This window comes from Stegostoma tigrinum, chromosome 25, assembly GCF_030684315.1.
Source record: "Stegostoma tigrinum isolate sSteTig4 chromosome 25, sSteTig4.hap1, whole genome shotgun sequence".
NCBI lineage: Eukaryota > Metazoa > Chordata > Chondrichthyes > Orectolobiformes > Stegostomatidae > Stegostoma > Stegostoma tigrinum.
This window is the reverse complement of record NC_081378.1, coordinates 41,839,892-41,859,841: the sequence shown is the minus strand read 5'-3', so window position 1 is coordinate 41,859,841 and position 19,950 is coordinate 41,839,892. Positions and strand designations below refer to the sequence as shown.

The window sequence follows — 19,950 nt, the reverse complement described above, 5'->3', positions numbered from 1 at the left end:
ATTACCTTGTCCCTTTCCACCCTGCTCTCAGCTCATCTACGGTTAAATCCCTCGCCAGTGCCTTTGTTACCTTGAGACCTCACTAATCCAATGATGTCCTAGATGACCCAGTTTTCACCTTTCACATACATGAGCTCATCCAAAACAGTAGCTTATATTCTGATTCACAACATATGCCACTCACCCATTACACCTGCCTTTGGAGATCAACTTTGCACATAGTCCACAAAATGTCTCAATTTTAAAATTTATATCTCTTCAAATTCCCAAATGCCAAACGCCTCCAGCTTTAGCCTCCTCCAGCCTTGCAGCTTTGAGACCATTTTTTAAAAGCTTATTCTCTGGTCTACTCCTCACTTCCAGCAATGCTGGTTCACTTGCCGTTGTGTATGTACACCAATATTTGTTGATAAATTCTCGGTATCACATCGCAGCAGAGATCGAAGTTAATTTTTCAGTTGAAATTGAAAGTTTAAATGGCATGATGTTGGCTCATGCACAGAGCTGAGAATATGCCTCAATTGTTGCTACGGCTAGGTTCTAAAACTGGTATTCCATTGACAGAAAACATGTACTGTCGGCTCAAATGTGAGTATTTCAGGTGAAATACCAAAATAAAGCAAAAGGAACATCTAATCTGCACATAAAACATAATGATTGCTGTTCAATCCGTAGAAAAATAAAAACATTTGTTTTGCAAACTTCTGAATTTCTGGGACATAATCCCATTCGATTACATGATGGAGGAAGGAATATAACATTGGTGCACAATTATGAGCATTGGTTTGGATGAGGTTACAGAAGTGCTTGGTAGTACACATAGTTTTGCCACAACATGGTTAAAAGTTTTAAAAGACTCTCATAAGCCATTTTGGTCAGAACTTATTATTAACTTACAGTCTTGCCTGCTACACAGAGACAATCTTAGAGGAATTTACGAGAAGGCTCAATGTAAAATTCACTGGCTCTTCCATCCTAGATCTTTGCATGGCAGAAGTGATGCCAGAAAATGGTTGCCGAGGTCAGTGGGATCGGATCAAATCACACTGTGCACTACAGTATTTTGATTTTACTGTCCAGATGGAATAATCAGTGGAAAATTCAATAATATTTGGAAACGAACACACTGATTCATACTAGAACTGCATTTTGAAGCAAACCACTCAGGCCAGTCTGTCTCAGTCACAAGTCTGTTCAGTCTTTTTTTGCCTTCTCGGAAGTCAGGATGGAAAATTTTGTGGGAACTTGGGAGACATGCCTAAAACTCACCATATCTAACTTCCTATAAAAACTGGAGAAAGCCACTTAGCCTCTTGATTGAGGTCTGCCAAGCAATTAGTGAATTCCATTTGTTCAGTGTGTCCAGATCATAGTCCACAATGTTTTTCGTTCATTTAGTATCTGATTCATGTGTTAAAAATTATGTGGGCTGCAATTCCGTTTCAAAGACATTGGCACCAATTCTCCATATCTCATGAAACATTGCACAAGCACTTTATCTTACGGAATTTAATCTTGTAATGCAATATATCCATCAATTGCCAACCCATTCAGTGAAATTCACACATTTGCAGTAGTCTGATAAATCCAGGTAGCAACTAAAAATCAATAAACTCACAAAAAGGAATTTCCTCAGATAGGGAGTGGTGAGAAGGTACAGCTCACTGCTAAATGAAATGGTTTAAGCAGGGAGCAATTAGCTCATTTAAGGTGCACTATCATGCCGACATGAAGATAAAGGGAATAGACTGATATTGTCAGGCTGGGAAGGTGTAATGGTGCTATGAGGAGGCTTGTTTGGGATGTAACCACTGAAGATCTGAGTGACTCATCACAGTGCTGAAGTAACTATTTGAATACAGCTGGACAGCTTCTGAAATTGACTTTGAAGTGCCATAGAATTCATTGGGATGTGATCTCAGTTGTTAATTTAAATATTTGATAAAAAGAATTACTTTGTAAACCTTTACAAGTTTGTGTTAATAAGGCTTAACTATACATTATTGGAATTACAGTGGTCTGTTGTAAACGTATTCATTTCTTTCATGAACATGTGGGCAGATCAGAGCATTCCTAGTTCATTCAATGAATAAATTGCAGGAGCTTAAGCATAAAATACTTAATATCTTTTGATGTTCTTTACAAAAATTGTGTTCCATCATGTTACTTATTCATTACTGTCAGCTCTTCTAACAAGCTATTCATCAGCGAATGAGCAACCTTTTATGTTTAAAAAAAAAGAGTCCGTGCTCCATGACTGCTCAATGCCAGTCGTTTGGTACTGGTTCCCTTTCTTTATCTCAGCCAGAAGACATTTTCTATCTTAACTACTGATAACAACAAGGATGTACAACATACTTAATGATTATGTCAAAGTTGTAAGGCAAGGAATTGGGCTACTACCTTTCAGTTTTGGATTAGAGAAATATATTCCATCTCAATTCATATTTAATTTAAATTTAGTGTTTCTCCTGATTGCCTGTGCTATTTTCTAGTATTTGTAACATCAAACATGTTTGTAGCAATGTCTTTGACAATTATGTAATAAGTACAAAGGCTATAAAAGAGGAGAACAAAAACAGTAATTAAAATCTCAGCAGGTCTGGCAGCATCTGTTGTGAGAAATCAGAGTTAACCTTTTCAGATCCAAAGACCCTTCTTTCGAACTATTAAAGAGTGGGTATTATATCAAGATTTTTTAAAAATGATGGGAATTATAAACAGCATGCACCATTGTCAGGTTCTGATACATATCAGAATGCTGGCTATTGTAAACCCCTAAAAAATGGCATGGTGGGCTTCAGTCTTGGCTGTTTTAGTGCAGTACTTTACAATATAGCGAGTTATCCAGAGACAATCTGATCAAATAAGACAGAAAATATGAAAATATTTCTGTAGCATCATGTGAATGAAAAAGACACAGGAACATTCTACCTACTGTTTCAATTAAGCGCAGAGAACAGACACTATGGATACGTGAATATTACACTTAATCAATTCGGCAGTTCGATTCAAATCTAATGAAATTTTTTGGAAAGTTAAATTGCTTGCAAATCTATACAATTTGTTTTCCACATCGTAGAAAGTGCCATTTCCAAATTTACATCTTATCCCAAATTTGAAGTTGATAAGCTGAAAAGTAAATCAAGCACAAAAACTCAGATATTTGATGCTTTTTCTTGCAATTTCAGTACGACAAAAAAATGTTTATTTGGTGCCATTGTACTAAATTACAGATATTTCCCTAATTGTTTTAATTGATATAATTTAACCATTCTACATTATCTTCCTTGGGGAATGAAGGTTGAATTAAGGTTTGCAATGCTCACCTTTGATAGACGCACTTACCAGGATTTGTACAGAGGTAATATAGCCTGGCATAACGATCCTCTCCCAGTCAATCTTCTTTCCTATCTATGCAGCCTGGCTGCAATTGTGAAAAAACTGCCAACCTGAGCAAACTCAGGCATCAAGTTCATTCGAGGCCAAGTTTTCAAAACTGGCTCAATGAGGGACATTCTAGTATTGCAGCTGACTGGTTTTTTTTCTGAAGTGAGAAACTTCTTTGAAAAGCAGTGAAGAGGTGGGCGACTTACTGAGGGCTTAGCTGCAGGTGATTTGTTTGTTTCAGGAGTTTTGGTGAGCCACTGGTTGATACGACCGGCAACGCCAACTTTCAGACCCGCTACCTCCTACAAAGGACAGCCATAAAACAGAATCTTGTGAAGCTTCAAGTGTGCATGCAAGTTTCAATAGGATTTAAAAACTCAACCCCACAATACCCAGTACAGTGGAAAAACACATTCCTTTTCCCAAAATATTTTGTGCACATTATGAATGAAATCATGTTAGCTTTGATCTTTCTCAAATACTTGGAATAATGCAGAAATCAAGTACAACCGCACATTACCTACTATCGTCAGATATCTTTCATTCCAAATAATAAAAAAATTGTTAGAAATCCGAGATTATAACAAGGGAGTAATCTGGTTCGCCATTCTGCAGTGAAGTTGTTTGACAGTAGCTCAAGAGTGGGACATGCCCTTTTGAAATGGGAGCAAAAAACATTAGCTCAAGAATTTAGTTCTTTACATTGTTATCATAGATACTGCTGATTTTACATCAAGTTCTTCTTGGCCATGAGTCAGCTATTCCTGACCTGAGCACCTTAAAAGGCTCTGCTATTTAACATCGAGATTTTATGGGTATGCTGCACAGCAGTTCTGGCAGTTGTACCTACTTGGGAGATATTCCGAGAAATGTAATTTCTTAATTGTCACATTGATCACTTTAGTTCTAGAAACTTTGCTTGTTGTGGACCCTATAGCATGACCATAGCGTATGCATTCTCAGGTGAAAAAGCTGCCTGGCCCGTTTGACCCTCAACAGTGTCACGGCATTTCACGGCCGCTCCAGATTCTGCCAGCTGGTTTTACACTGGGATACTGAGACTGCACCGTGTGTAATGTAACTGCAAAAATTAAGTGAGTTGTGAAGATCTGAAGCATAATGTCTGAAGGGCCGGTGGAAGTAGACTTAATAATAGCTTATTAGAGGAATAGGAGAAGAGCAGTGTAAGTAATTATGATTTCAAAAAGCCAGAACAGATGATGGGCCAAACGGATTATTCGATTATCTTTCTACTGTTTGAATGAATCTTAAATCATTGGATATTAAAAGGACCAGAAATCAGCCTTGATTCTGGAAACCATTTAGTGTTCCACCCCAAAGTCTGTTCATTTCCTTACTAAAGCCTGCTGGACAAGATTATTCTTGATCACCAGATCCAATTTCTCTGTCCGATCAAAGGTTCCTGAGGGGAAATTCGACAGGAGTTTAAAAACATATCATGGCACAAACAACAAGATGCTCATGAAGTGTGCAGGCAGCGCTGATATCAAAAGGATGCTAATTATTGTGGTTAATAAATTAGGAACAAACCTTGGACAACTGGGAATAAATGTAATCCTTCATCATGGTAGAGGCAGTTTTTGGGATCTCTCAAAATTGGGTACAGCCATATCACATTAACCCAAGCATGAAACAACATTTAAAAATCCCAAATATATTCAAGAAACCAACTTTCCGAAGAATGATGCTGTGATATTAAGCAAATTATCAATGTTTAACTCTTTAACCCAAAGATTTTTGTAATATGAATAAAACTTCAGTTGGATGGTATCTGTTTGACACTGCTCAGTCTGTACCAGTTTCTGATCAATATAGTTAATAATTAAAATATAATGAAGGTCTTGGAACCTTGGAATTTAAAGTTCTGTGGCCGAAAAGTCACTCAGCAGATTTTAAAAAAAACCTCAGTATTCTTAAAAGAGGAAACTGCAGACAAATCCTAGTATTACAGGCATGATCTCGGCAGATACAAAACTGCCAGTGTCAAAATCTATCCATAGGATAAAGAGTTATAAACACAAAGCTCGTATCATATCCTGAACAAAAACAGCTGTGCAGTAAATCGGTGAGTGATTTCATGTTAGTGTCAGCACAGTGATAAAGAGAGAAATCTTGTGTTACTTTATTGTCCTACCCACATCCTATTACAGTATCGTCCGGTTTTAACAGGAAAATCCCTAAGCTACCTTACCTTGTTCGGTGTGCCCTTATTAGGTGGGGAAGCAGAGCTGTAGACATCACCAGTTTCCCACATACTCTTTATGTTCCGCACTCCTTCAGCTGTCAGTGGGAGATCAGAAGCTAATGTCTTGCCTCCTTTTGCAGCTTTGGCACCCTAAGTGTAGAAGATAACAGTTAGAGTCCTCTCAGACAAGTGTTGAGTGGGTAAGTGGACATGTAGCAATGTCAAAATAGATTGCAATGACCATAATGCTGTCGACAACAGATTTGGAACTGATAAAATGCTCAATACTTTATTGAAGATTTCCCAGCAAGTAATTTGAATTAAATCTGTGGCAAGGATTGAGGGATAAGTTTCAAATGAGGTTAATACACTATTGTGCACAATGCTCCACTCATGGTCATGTGAGAGATTAAACTGAACATCCAAACCTAATCTCAGCTTTCAGGATGTGGGTCAAACTCTAAAGCTTCAGATTTCATCATTAACATAATGAAATCTCAGCATCTAAATTATACTTTAACAACAACAGTTTCAAAGGTACATTATTTTGAAACCCTATTCAAATTGCCAGCATTTTAACATGAAATAAATGGAGGTTTTTCAGACTACTGTCTCCTGTAAAGCAGTGTGCTTAAGGAAGATAGAGACTTGGAATATTCCTGCTGCTGCAAACTGTCTTAAAACCTCCAGGAATATTTGGACAAAGGAGCGAGCATTCAAGTTCCCAGGAGTCAGAGTGACCTCCTTTAACATAACCCAGGCTCTGAGCTTCCAGCCTCCACTTCTCCCCAGCTCCTCCAAACCAGTTGTGGAATTACATTTTACACCCTACTCCCTGCAGCTTCACACTCATGTACATCATAGCAGCCTATTGTATCTAACTAATGGTTACACAATGAGGGTTGGGAAGTCACAGAATAGTGTGCAATGAGGCTCGAATTATTTGTAGAGTTCGTTGCATAAGCCAGCAGAGAGATAACAAGACCGGGCGAGTGAGCCAGGGCTGACCCTGAACTATGAGAACTGATGAGTGAGGCAGAATAGAGAAATGACAGATTATAGATAGTGAGCAAGATAACAGGAGATCAGAAGAGCAAGAATGGGGCATTGAGCCAAAATAGAGATAATGACAGAGGATCAAGACAGGAAGAGGTTAGCCAAGTGACCAAGAATGTCTCACAAGAACATGATATGGCAGTCAGCCTAGTGCAAAGTCCAACAAATTAAAATTCAAACATAATAATGGAACTGAGTAAAGGCTGCTTCAATGACATGTGTTTCTGTAGCACTCTTGAAGTGAAACAGTCCAAGGTTTTGCAAGGAGCCTGAAATCAAATCCAGCAGCAAGTTCTATCATGAAACATTAGCACAGATGACCAAAATTGTCATCAATGAGAGGGGTTTTAAGGTGTCCTTGAAAGGTACAGAGCACAGTACTGAGGTGGAGAGAGATGGGAAGGAATAACAAAACTTGTCAGCTGGAGGTGTTGTCACCAATAATGGAATGACAAAAATCACAGCTGAAACTTCTGTATGTGTTTATGTTTAAGGAGGGTGGAAAGTGGAGCCGACCAAGAACATATCAAATCTTCAGGCAATAACAGGATGAGGGTTTCAGTAGCAGATTCAGTAACAAATTCAGTAACAAATCAGGAGGTGCAAGTATTAACTTTGTAGGCTAAGGGATTATAAGTCAATTGTCTAAAACGGTAACAGAATAGATATTTCAGACTTATCATCCATAGCTAAAAATCAGATTTGGTGTAACAATTCAGACTTAATTTCTTTGAAACTTGAATTCAAACTTTCTATATTGAAGAGCTTAAAATAAACTGACATTCTATTTGCTTAAAGAAAAACTGATGATTTCTCCCAGATATTTTAGTTTTTTAAAATGCAGATTTTAGAATTTCGAAATTGATCTTCTGTAAATGGTTCTGAAAAAAAAATGAGCTTGGTATATGTAAAATTATTTTGCATCCTCACCTCAATTGCACTTGTATACTGCTCCAATTTACTGTCAATCTTGGAGACACCCAGTACAGGACGTGATGTTTTGGTGGTAGAGCTGTGAATATAATTGATTTCACAACATTAATAGTATTGAGTAATAAGTGAATGCACTTAAATTTTAAAAAAAGGACGAGATGCTATTAAAGGTTTTACCTCTTCTTTGCTGATCGATTCAAGAAGTCTGCCCTTTCTCCAATCTGAAAACAAATTGAACAGACTGGCTTGTAATTCAGGCAATGGTCACTTTAAAAAGAGAAAATTGAAAGAATCAACCAACAAAAGCCACTGCACGATCAGCAACAAACTCATACCTGATTAGATTCAGTGAGAAAACAAAGGAAGATTACAAGGAATTTCATGTTCAACCTTTCTGTTTCTATCATTATGATAAAATAGTTGTTATCTCTCTACCACCACATTGCAAACAAACTGTAAGATATACTGCCCTCAAGCTTAAATTGGCAAAAATTGTTTAAAAAAACATTCATTCTGTCCACTGCAATGGTTTCTTGGACAATCAGGAAAAACAAGTTAAATATGTTTCAGGAGCCAATTTTCTCAACATGAAAATATCAGTCGAGTAGAATGGTGTTGTGATCTCATCAATTTTCATGGTCAGTTAGATATACTTTAAATGCCTCTAATTTTGAAGTAAGAAATACGCTACTGCGGTATCAGTTAGCATCTACTGGGAAAGGGTGAAAATATCTTGAGACATACAGATAGAGGGGTGGGACATTTAACGTTTCAGCATTTTAGGTGAAGTTCTGAACCATTTGTTCTGAACTACAAATCTATCCCAGCAAAAGGATTTTCCATTTTCCACCACTGAGGAATCCAGTCCACAATTCCTAATCCATACAAAAGAGCCACTTATAAACATGCCTTCTGCTATATTTGAAAACAGACCACAGTTCCTCTAAAAGACTTGTGAATATTCAGAATATTAAAATGTTACAACTTCTTCATTTAAAAAAAAACTTTGTTTGCAGCAACCATTTAAAGGAAAGGTATTTCAGAGATTTCATCGCGAGTTTGGTGGGTTGTCACCACAGAAAGCTGCTCAATTTCACATGCATTTCCAATTTAAATACAATAGAATGACTGAAGAAGGGTCCAGACCTGAAACATCAGCTCGCCTGCTCCTACGATGCTGCTTGGCCTGCTGTGTTCATCCAGCTCTACACCTTGTTATCTCAGAACGACTGGAGCAATAGCCTTTAGAACTTAGATCACAAGGTCCTGGAAGCCTCATGTTTATCAAGCTGTTTCTTCATAAAATTTCCATTTTTTGGCATTCCCTTCTTTTCAGGATAAATTTCCTAATATAATGCCAACTGAGGCAGATGAAGTTTGCAAATGCTAGTAAGTTTTAACCTAGTCTCCAACTTACTTTCAATCCAGCTGCCTATTGGGGGTTAATGAGTTTGTACAATTTTACTTATTTTGTTGGGACATATCTCCAGGGCAGGTGTGACTTGAATAGAGGTAGGGACACTAACTCTGTGACACATGATCTTAATTATTGAATTTACCCTGATATCTCTACAATGATAGTTGCACTTTAGATTCAGGAGGATTTCAAGAGAAGCTGTTATTTTAATAGAGTGCCTGTAGAGGGTGCCATCGTGCTTGAAATCAGTTCTACTTGAGCATTACGATTGTGTCATTTGCCAACTTACATTGTACACTCCTGAATAATTCTCACTAATTTATTACGTTCAATGCACGGCCTGAAAATGTAACCTGTGCAACGTGTGGCGCAGAAATAAAATAACATGTTTCCTCACATCACCTCTTCCCGACTGCTGAATGCATTTGTGTTAAAACATATTGATAATCCAATTGTTCATAACAGCTGTTGATATTTATGGCAGAGTTAAAGTATTTGTTTAATACAGAGTATTCTATTTGCTCACTGATTTTTTGGATTTATCCCTGAAGTCAGAGTGTGGGGTCTTTAAGAGCCTACACTATGTTAAAAATAATGATCCTAAACTTGGCTGAGGATGGGTGAAAAGCTGTATCAAAAGCAAGTATTTAGAACTAATTAAGCAAAAGTGGAACACAGCACAGGAACAGGCCGCTCGGCCCTCCAAACCTGTGCCGGTTGTCATGCCCTAACTGAACTGACAAACAAACCTTCTGCCCTTATTTGGTCAGTATCCCTCGATGCCCTCCCTATACATGTCACCATCCAGATGCCCCTTAAACATCACCAATGTGCCTGCTTCCACTATCTGCTCTGGCAGTGTATTTCAAGTGCCTACCACTCAGTTTTGTGGAAGATTTTGCCCGCACGTCTCCCTTAAACTTTCCCCCTCTCACCTCGAACCTAAATTCCCTTGCAATTGAAACTACAATCCTGGGAAAAAAACCCTCTGACTATCCACTCTACATATGCCTTTCATAATTTTGTAGACCTCACAGCCATTGTCTTTCCAGTGAAAACAATCCTAGTCTTTTTAGCCTTTCCTCATAGCCATTGCCCTTGAGACTGAGCAATATCCTACAGAACTTTCTCTGCAGTCTCTCCAAAGCTTCCATGTCCTTCTGGTAGTGTGGCAACCAAACCTGTACACAATACTCCAAACGCAGCCTAACAAGGGTTTTATAATAGCTGCAACATGGTTTGCCAACTTTTGTACTCCATGCCCGGCCGATGAAGGCAAGCATGCCATATGCCTTCTTTATCACCTTGGCCTGTGTTGCCACTTTTAGGGAACTGCCATTTACAGTAAAACTCACACCTAAATTTGATCATCCAAAATGTATCACCTCACATTTTGTCTGGATTAAATGCCATCTGCCACTTCTGTGCCCAAGTCGTCAAACTATCAATATTCCATGGTATCCTTTCACAGTCACGGGCACTACTTACAACTCCACCAATCTTTGTGTCATTTGCAAACTTACTAACCAGGCCACCCACATTTTCGTCCAGATCATTTATATATACGGCAAACGATAGACGTCCTAAGACTGATCCCTGTGAATACCACTAGTTAGTGGCTGTCATTCGGAATAATACTCTTCTACCGCTACCCTCTGTCTTCTATGGCTAGGCCAGTTTTGTATCCATCCAGTCAGCCCAGCCCGAATCCTATGTGATTGTAGTTTTGGTACAAATCTAACATGTGGGACTTCAACAAATGCCTTACTAAACTCCATTTAAACTACATCCACATCTCTTTCCTTTATCACCACTTCAAAAAATTCAGTCATTGAATTTAACAATAAGTTACAACAGATTAGGTTAGATTCCCTGCAGTGTGGAAACAGGCCCTTCAGCCCAACAAGTCCACACCGCCCCTTGATAGATCCCACCAAGACCCATCCCCCGAAATACTGCGGGCAATTTAACACGGCCAATCCACCCAGCCTGCACATCTTTGGACTGTGGGAGGAAACCGGAGCACCCGGGGGAAACCCACGCAGACACGGGGAGATTGTGCGGAGTTTGCACAGACAGTTACCCGAGGCTGGAACTGAACCTGGGTCCCTGGCGCTGTGAGGCTGCAGTGCTCACCACTGAGCCACCGTGCTGCCCCAAGATTAGAAAGACAAGTCTTTGTAACAGCCACTTCATTAACCCTTCTTATAGTCTGATACTTGTGAATTTAAGTAATGACGAGGTAATCATGGGCCATATTGAAAAAAATTTGTTAAGGCTAAAGTTGCAGCAAATATGTTGAGCTATCATACATGACTATAATGCTATTATTGAGATTAGGATGTGATACGGGATGACAATTTACCAGAAGACAATACAAATTAAGATGCAAAAATATTTCCTTTGTCATTAAAACACACAGATTATGGGGCAATATGATAGAAGTGTTCAAAATCATGAAAACAGAGGTCAAGAATCAAACTAACTTGAACCAATTAACCTTATTTGTGTTTGTGTTTAAATGTGCCTGCATATCAGTGTGCTCTATAGCCAGTTTTAAATTGTTTAATCTGTTTTTCTTTTGAACCAGGACGCTGTGAGGTCATTCCCCACAAGATCTTAATTTTAAAACGTTGATCTGGACTTCACAGTCTTCTTGCCAGTTTGGTACAAATTCTGATTTAGTTGTAAAAGGGTTAATGCTAGGTGATTGTCAGCATGCATTCAAACCAAAGAATATTTTCAGCAAAATACTCGATGCATGAAGCAGTCCATCTTTTGAACGGTTGCAGCAAACCAGAAGTGCACAGAATTAAATTATAAAGGGCGTAGAGAACAGGGCACAGCAACTCGGCACAAGCAAAATACCTATGTTCTAAAAAGACTGTTGTGTAGGAAATAAGTAGACACATACGGTAAACAGGATGCACATGTACCGGCAGATCTGAAAACAGATTCCAGAAAGGTACAGATACATAAATAATTTACATCAAATTTTGTGGTGTCTTAATCCTGGAAATACAAATTAGCAGAAAATCATTCAGTCTATTGCATGTGCACTGTTACTAACCCTATAAGTGGGGATATCTATATGAATTCCAATCCACTGTCCTTTTACATTTTTCCTTTACGCATGTTAAGTCAACTGCCTGTGAGCTAAATTCACGTACAATGTCACTTGCAATAAATTCACAAAATTCGTCTTCTCGTCTCTATGGCAATTAGTGGTAAAGAATTCCAAGTTCCAATTAGCCTGTGTGTGTGAATAATTTCCTTCAATTATTCTCATGGTAACAATCCTCAATTTACGTCTCCTGATTACAGACTCAAACAAAACAGAAGGAAAACTTTTTTTTTTCCTCAATTTACTCTGTAGCAGGCCAAAGATTATGGTAAAGTGTTAGTGTCACTGGACTGATGATTCAGACACCCTGACTAATATTCAGGGACGACTGCTTCAAATCTGGTGGAACATGAGTTCAGTTCATAAATCCAGCATTGAAAAACTGGTCTCAAAATGGTAACAAGGACAACCATCATCAATTTTCATAAAAACTTCTCTGCTTGCTTCTGGTAGGGATGGAAATCCACCATCCTGACCTGGTCTGGCCTATATAAGATCCAAATTAATGCAGTTGACTCTTAGCTGCTCCATGAATTGACCTAGCAAGCCACTAAGTTCAAGAACAATAAGGTATATGCAACAAATGTGCATTGCCTGCAACCTGTGAAAAACTAGGGAGAAAAACAAAATCCCCAAATTTTCTGCGACTATCCTCTTCTATTAACAGTGGTGATATTGATTATATTATGTGTACACTGATATTCTGATAAACACTAACAATGAGAGAACAGTGTAGGTCTTCAGGCTACAGGTATGATGGCAGAAAACAAATAATTAAAGTAGAAACCTGTAGAAAAAAAGTAGTATATTTTGTCAAGAACAAATTAAAAAAGTCTGTTCAACTGGCTACTGATGTTCGCTACCAGTAAAATGCAGTGAATGATATTTCAGAATATAAAATATTGCTGCCAAAAGATTTAAACCTTCTTATTATAACATCAAATTTATTTTGTATAACTTTTGTTTGAACTGCATTGGAAGGAGATTCTGATGACCATCTGGAATGTCCAAGGTTATCATAAAATCTGTGCTTGATTTGCAAAATGAAAAGGATTAGCTTTTCCACTTTGCCTTACCACATCCTCAAGCTGTCTAAATTGCACTATATCCAATAAATTATTGTGAAAATGTACTTATTGTCCACAAATGCTAAATCGACATGAATATCTAGCTAATCCTTTTCTTTGGCAGTTTTAGTCGAGGAAAGAATTTGGCCGTGACACTGGAAGAATCATTTCCAGACTGCACTCAGGAATCATCTTAACAACTCGAAAGGCATTTCACCTCTCATCTCAAGCTCTGCACCAAAACTTAAATGCAAAATGCGTGTTGCAAAGTGCTTCTTGGACAGATAACCTTCAGACTCAGAAGCAAGGGTGCTGTCAACTGAGCCAAGCTACAGTCACTCACAACAGTTTTCAATTTTTAATCAATCTATTGCAGACACGTTGCAAATCAAAATGCTCCATTAATACAACGGTGCCTGCTTGTGAGTGGTTTTCAGATCACAACCATCACCGACTTTGCAATAGCACTGTTACCCCAGTTAGCAGATTGTAGGCTCAGGTTCCTCTCAAGAAATCTGAGTGCAAAATGTAGGACGGACTTCAGTTTAGGGCTGAGGGAATGCTGCGTGTCCTACTTTACTCTGAAGTGCAATGAGGCCCTGTCAACTTTTGAATATGGATTTCAAAGATACCAAGGCTTTGTTCAAAAAAGGTGAGAGAAAAATTCTTTCCTACATCCTGACCGCTATCTATCCTTCAACCAACATCGTTGTTCTTGGGTACAAATTGTCTGCTGCTTTTCTCAATATAATGTCAATGATTACATTTCAAAAGTACTCCTTCTCTCTAATGCACTGTGTGGTTTCTTCAGGATGCAAGAGGTGCTTCATAAATGCAATCTTTGCCTTTTTGTTAAAAAAACCCTATAATATCACTGCAAGGCAGTAATTAACCTTTGAGGACTGGGTCCCTCTTAAACATAAAGTGATTGATTTACTTCAAAATTTGCTTCTTCTTCAAAGTGCTGTAAGTTAGAAAGTAACTCCTTCCCTGACACTTCAGTAAGTCTCCGCATTGAATAGCTGATCGATTTGGACCAGAGCAGTTAATCTTTACTTAATACTGGGTTTATAAGAGGTTAATATGAAAAGATGGATCAGTATTTGCATAGCATCATTCAATGCTTTAGCAAATCACAAAGCGTTTTTGAACAAAAATGGAGGACTTTTGAAAGCAATCACTGTTGTACTGAAGGCCTAAAATTAGCTTCAGTGCTATTATTATAGAAGGCACTAATTTTCATGGTGCCTATTTCTGATAGATAGTGAGAACCCATTGTCTAACATGGGAAATAAGTGTCTAGTGAGGTACTGACAGGGGATAGCCATAAATCATGAGGAAGTCGACAGCAACTTCTGAAAAAGAGAAAGACATAAAATTCTCTGAGGAAATTTGTGTGTAAAGCGGGAAGACAATAAAACTTGATCTCAGATTCACCTGGCCAGTAAATGGTAATATTTTTCTTCTTTAAGTATCAGGAGCAATTTTTTGTAAGATTGAGGCAAGGGTACGAATTCTCAATGGGATCACATGTCAGTGGCAGGGCTATGACACTATTGGCTTGCACTGACCTTGTGAAAATCTCTACTGGCAATACAGAACAAGAACCTCCCACAGTGTTTTCTCTAAACAATCTCTTAGTTGACTTTAACAGTGTTTTTAAATGATATCCATCCACCTTTTATCCTCCACATCCAAAGTAAGTTGGATGAACATCCTATAGCTCGCTGAGTACGTACTTTTAGGGAGGAACCACGGGGGCTCACACACTTAAATGGTTCCTTATCGTTGGATGTTTCAATATCCTCCGGTTTTTGCCGTTTCTCTGCTGCCTCTGCCCTTCGTCTCTCGATATCTTCCTTCAGTTTTCTCTTCTCCTCCTTAAAAATAAGGGCAAATATTTAAGTTGCAATTCACTGAGAACAGTAATTGACTTTTACTGTTTTCTAATTCCCACCAAACCATTCTAAGGGTTGTCTGCACTTTTATTGAGTGTATCAGATCAGGTTGATCGATCGCAGTCCAACCAGTTTTAATGTCAGTAAAATAAAAACCCATCTTGGAGGTTTATCTTAAGGTGTGGTAAAGTTACAGTGTGTAAGTCAGAGACAGAAAGAGCTGAAATACAGAGCAGGCCAGTCACCATCTGCAGAGAGAACAAAAGTTGATCTTTGGCCTTCATCAGATCAGGAAACATGCACAGCCTGGTTCAGGCAGAGGTTATACTGTGTTTTTTTTTTGGTCAGGGTATTTTGCATATTGGACAGTTGACTCAGTAACTCAGGAACATATAACAATCTTAAATGGTTGTGCTGCCTGGTACATCACATATTTGTGTTACGGTGGACGATATAAATCTAATAAATGTGGTATTGGCCATGATTAATTCAATGTAATATTATTTTGCAAGGGGTTTATACCACGTAAAAACAACACAGCAGAAATTTTGCTCAGGTGAGTTTGTGTAGAGCAACACAATCAAAATCTGTGCAACTGATGCAAAGCATCACAAAACTTTAAGGTGCAAATTAAGCATATCTAACATTTTTCACAAGTTTAAAAAGCATTGAGAGCTGAAGAGAGGCAACAATAGTATGACTCTAACAAAGTGTAGGAAAGTAGCAGTAAAGAGATAGAGCAAGTGGAGAGAGATGACAACAGTGCGACTGTGGGTGGGTAGAATGAGACAATGACAGTTTGGAACAAAGGTGACAATGATATGGAAATGCTAGTCATGAATATTGGGATTAGGATGTTTAGGAGGAGAACAACAGAACCCAGTGGAGATTCACTGGCCGATTCTAGAAAGTGCCCATCCTCCTATGCAATGTTTTCCAATATTTGAAGGCAATGCCAATAATTTCATCCAGATGACTCCAATCTTGCGTCAACAAAGATCCCAGAAGAAATGAATTTTGCCGTTTGTCTGGTCATTTGGTCAACGTGCTGTCCAAATTGCAGCAGGAAATTTGTGAGTGAATCCCCTTGTGAATTCAACCCAAGGGTCTTTTCTGGATAACATTTAAACACAGCCCTATGCAGACTGCAAGATTCAAAAGTAGAGGAGTACAATTTTTATTCTTGTATGTAAACAGCCTGATAGATTTGAACACTGAGCCAAAAGGGCAGGGTTTCTTTCTTAATGTCTCATTGTTACATTATTGTATTTACAGCCAAGAAACAAGCCGTTATGTGCTATCCACATTTTCATTGTTTGGTGAGAATGAAGGCTTGAATTTCAAACTGTGTGCAGCCTCACCACTCCTTTCACATTTTATTTACATTCCTGAAAGCTACAAGTTCTTGTAGGTTACATGAAAGTAGATGCAATTCCATGTCTATAGCAAGAAGTAACATGGATTGTGTGTAGACAGGAGAAAGCAAATAGTGACAGAGGCTTTGAATGGAACATTCGAGTGAATGGAGTAACTATGTGATGTAACGTCTGAGATTATATGTACACATTAGTATCATTTATGTTCAAGCTGGATTTTGACCCAGTGACATGTGGACTTTGGTCTGTTTGTAGGAGGGATTTTAATGATTATCTCATCAGTATTTCTGAAGGCTTTCTTAAAAACTAATACGAGAAATGGAGTCTATGTGTTGATAATAGAAAATTGTTTGCATTGGGAGAATTATACGAATGGAAACAGTAAACAGTGAGAAGTATTAAACTGCTTTCCGTTTGAATGGGTCAGGATTTTGTTTCCTTGCTTGAAAACTTTTCAGTTCAGTTTGCAGAAACCCTGGTGTAAGTTAAATGCTGGAACAGATTCACCTGATCAGGGATAGAACTTAGTATTATTAGGAAATAGATAACCTCAGTGCAAGAATTTTAGCTTGAAAATTCCAGACCAGATGTGCTTGGTTAGATGAGGTTATTTAAAGTTGAAAAAGTTTAACTTCAATTGTTTGACTAATGAAGGAAGAGGCTGCCAAATCCTCAAGACTGGGAATGAAAGAAACAGTTAAGTTACACTGACAGATATAATAGAGAAGCAAACTTTCTGATGTTTAGTCAAGTGATGGTATCAAGATAAGCGGGATTGCATTTTCACCGTGTGTTTCAAAATCCTTCTGATAGTCTCATTCATAGATAGCCTGGTTTATTCTATTACTATTTTAAAGGAATGAAAATAAAAACTTCTGTTTTATTGTTTTTACTGCATACTTGTGTTTCAGTAAAAGACCGCCACATTAAATAAAAAATGATGATCAAGGCACCCTGAGAGTTGACTTGTCTGGTAATAACATCAACTGGGGTCATAACAACTGGTTTATATTTTTATGCACTGGCTTCCTTCCACAAATGTTCCCTCTAATTTGTTTTCCACTGAGTGAACTACAAACTCTTCTACACACAACTATTTCGTACATGACAGCATAGATATTATAAAGTCACTGAAATTTAAGCTGTGAGTGATCTCTTTGCTTCATTGTACAGTATATACCAGCATAGTGTGCATCTTAATGAGAACACTGCTCTCTTCCACCTGGTCCCATTCTCCCATTCTTTCAACTGATCTCATTTACTTCTTCTTCTCAATGGTCCTGGTACATGTTCGCTCTAAGAGGTCACATGATACTTCATCCAACATGTCCCAGTGTGTTTCTCTCTTGACAAGTCCCATTCTTGGCCTCCTCCCTTGTCCTACTCGCACTCTCTTGAGACATTTAAATCCCCCACATCCCAATTTATCTCTACACCTGTACTACTAACTCTGCTTTCCTGAGGAAGAAGCTCCCAATTAGGAGATTAGATGAATCACAAAAGACTTTGTGAAAATGTGTGCAGCTTAAAATTCTGGTGCTTGATCATAAACAACCCTAACAATTTATTCTTTTAACAAAACAGTGAAATGAATCACTCAAAATCTCACTGCCTGTCCATTTTCCATTAACCTAGAGAGCATAAATGAAGCCATTGTTTCCAGGTTGGGCTGTGTCATGCTGCCATACTATTTCTTGGCCAGGCTTTATCTACATGATCAATATTCCAATATGCACCATAAACCTGCAACTCAGAAAACATTAGGTGCTCATTTGAATTAAATCAATTTGTTAAACTTCATCCCAGACTGAAGGCATATATTTGGCCTCAATGGCTTATGCCCATTGTGTCTGAAACCTTCAGTTACTGTAGGCCTTTCAGTCTCTTCCAGATATATTGTGAGTCCCTGTAAAATTAAGTTAATAGTGTATGACATGCACGGGGAGGTGACAGGGGATGTCAATGAGAAGGAGGAGAAAGCAACCAGTGAGCACAGCAGTAGAGTGTAACTAGGGGGAATAGAGTTGGAATGGTTAGGTCTAAAGAAAGATGGACTGGATCATCTGAGAACAGGCAGCAAAGAGTGCTTGGAGAGAGGTATAGTCATTTAGAATGTGTGAGGAGTGTGAGAATAGATGATGATCAGTGAATGAGAATAATGAGGAGGAGTGAATTGGAGTAGAAGGACAATGCGATTTGTACAGTCATGGAGATTTACAGCATGGAAACAGTTTGCAGACAGATATTGATCAGTAAGTAAGCGGGCAAAATGTTTGCAAATGGTGTGTAATGAGGGAAATGCGAAGTTGTTCATTTTGGAAGAGAGAACTGAGTATTATTTAAAAGTAGAAACACTGCAGAAAGCTGCAACACACAGGGACTTTGGTAACTGTGTACAAAACGCAGAAAGCTAGCATACAGGTGCAGCAGGTAGTCAGGAAGGCTAATGGAATGCTGGCCATTATTTCAAAGGAATTGGAATAAACAAGTAGGGAGGTCTTACTGCAACTGTACAAGGTACAGGTGAGACTACATCTGATGAGCAGTTTTGGTCCCCTTATTTAAGGAAAGATATAATTTCATTGGATACAGTTCAGAGGGTTTACTGGCATGACCCCTGGTAATGAAGGGTTTGTCTTACCAACAAAGATTAAACAGGTTGGGAATCTACTCACTGGAAGTTAGAAGACTGAAAGATGATTACAAAGAAACATACAGGATTCTTAAGAAGCTTGACAGAGCAAAAGGGCCAGAGGACACAGTCTCAGGACAAAGAGGTGCCAATTTAGACCCGAGATGAGGAGAAATATCTTCTCTCAGAGGGTAGGGTGTCTTTGGAACACAGAGCACTGGGAGCAGAGCCTTCATGTATATTTAAGGCTGAAATGGATAGGTTCTTGATCAGTCGGAGAATTAAGGGTCATGGAGAAGACACAGGAAAGTGGATATGAAGAATGTCAAATCAGTCATGATCCTACTGAATGGCAGAGCAGGTTGGAGGGGCAGAATGGCCTACTCCTGTTCCTATTTCTTATGGTGTTGCTATAAACTCCCTTCGGCCCATTTCATCATTGCCCATCGACAGCAACAAACTTTTCTAACCCCACCTTCCAGCATTTGGCCCATATAGCCATGATAAGGCATTAATAGATGATTGGATCGGTAAGGTATTCCTTTGATTGAGAAAATATGCCGTCTCAGCTTCTTCAAATACAACAAAAACTGAAAAAAAAATCTGTGGATGCTGTAAATCAGGAACAAAAAACAGAGGTTGCTGGAAAAGCTCAGCAGGTCTGGCAGCATCTGTGAAGAAAAATCAAAGTTAATATTCCAGGTCCGGTGACCCTTCCTCAGAACAGTGTTAGGAAGGGTCACTGGACTCAAAACGTTACCTCTGAATTTTTTCCTCACAGATGCTGCCTGGGCTGCTGAGTTTTTCCAGTAACTTTTTTTTTGTTCCTGAATCACAATTTCATTTCTTCC

At 38.5% G+C, this 19,950-nt stretch overlaps 1 protein-coding gene across 8 annotated transcripts in view; it reads right to left on the bottom strand.

Annotated features, from left to right (window-relative positions):
• Nucleotides 1-19,950, bottom strand: part of LOC125463330 (non-muscle caldesmon-like) — a 194,853-nt gene that overhangs the window by 20,087 nt on the left and 154,816 nt on the right. For 6 of the 8 annotated variants that reach the window (XR_007249814.1, XR_007249813.2, XM_048554514.2 and 3 more), the window contains 5 exons: nucleotides 14,933-15,073; nucleotides 7,763-7,806; nucleotides 7,583-7,664; nucleotides 5,603-5,746; nucleotides 3,597-3,692 (listed from right to left, as the gene is read on the bottom strand). Coding sequence is in view for 6 of the 8 variants with exons in the window: in XM_048554514.2 (XP_048410471.1) it covers nucleotides 3,597-3,692; nucleotides 5,603-5,746; nucleotides 7,583-7,664; nucleotides 7,763-7,806; nucleotides 14,933-15,073 (507 nt within the window). In the remaining 2 variants the exon portion in view is untranslated. The remainder of the gene's footprint in view (nucleotides 1-3,596; nucleotides 3,693-5,602; nucleotides 5,747-7,582; nucleotides 7,665-7,762; nucleotides 7,807-14,932; nucleotides 15,074-19,950) is intronic. The other 2 variants (XM_048554517.2, XM_048554518.1) reach the window with 1 other exon arrangement.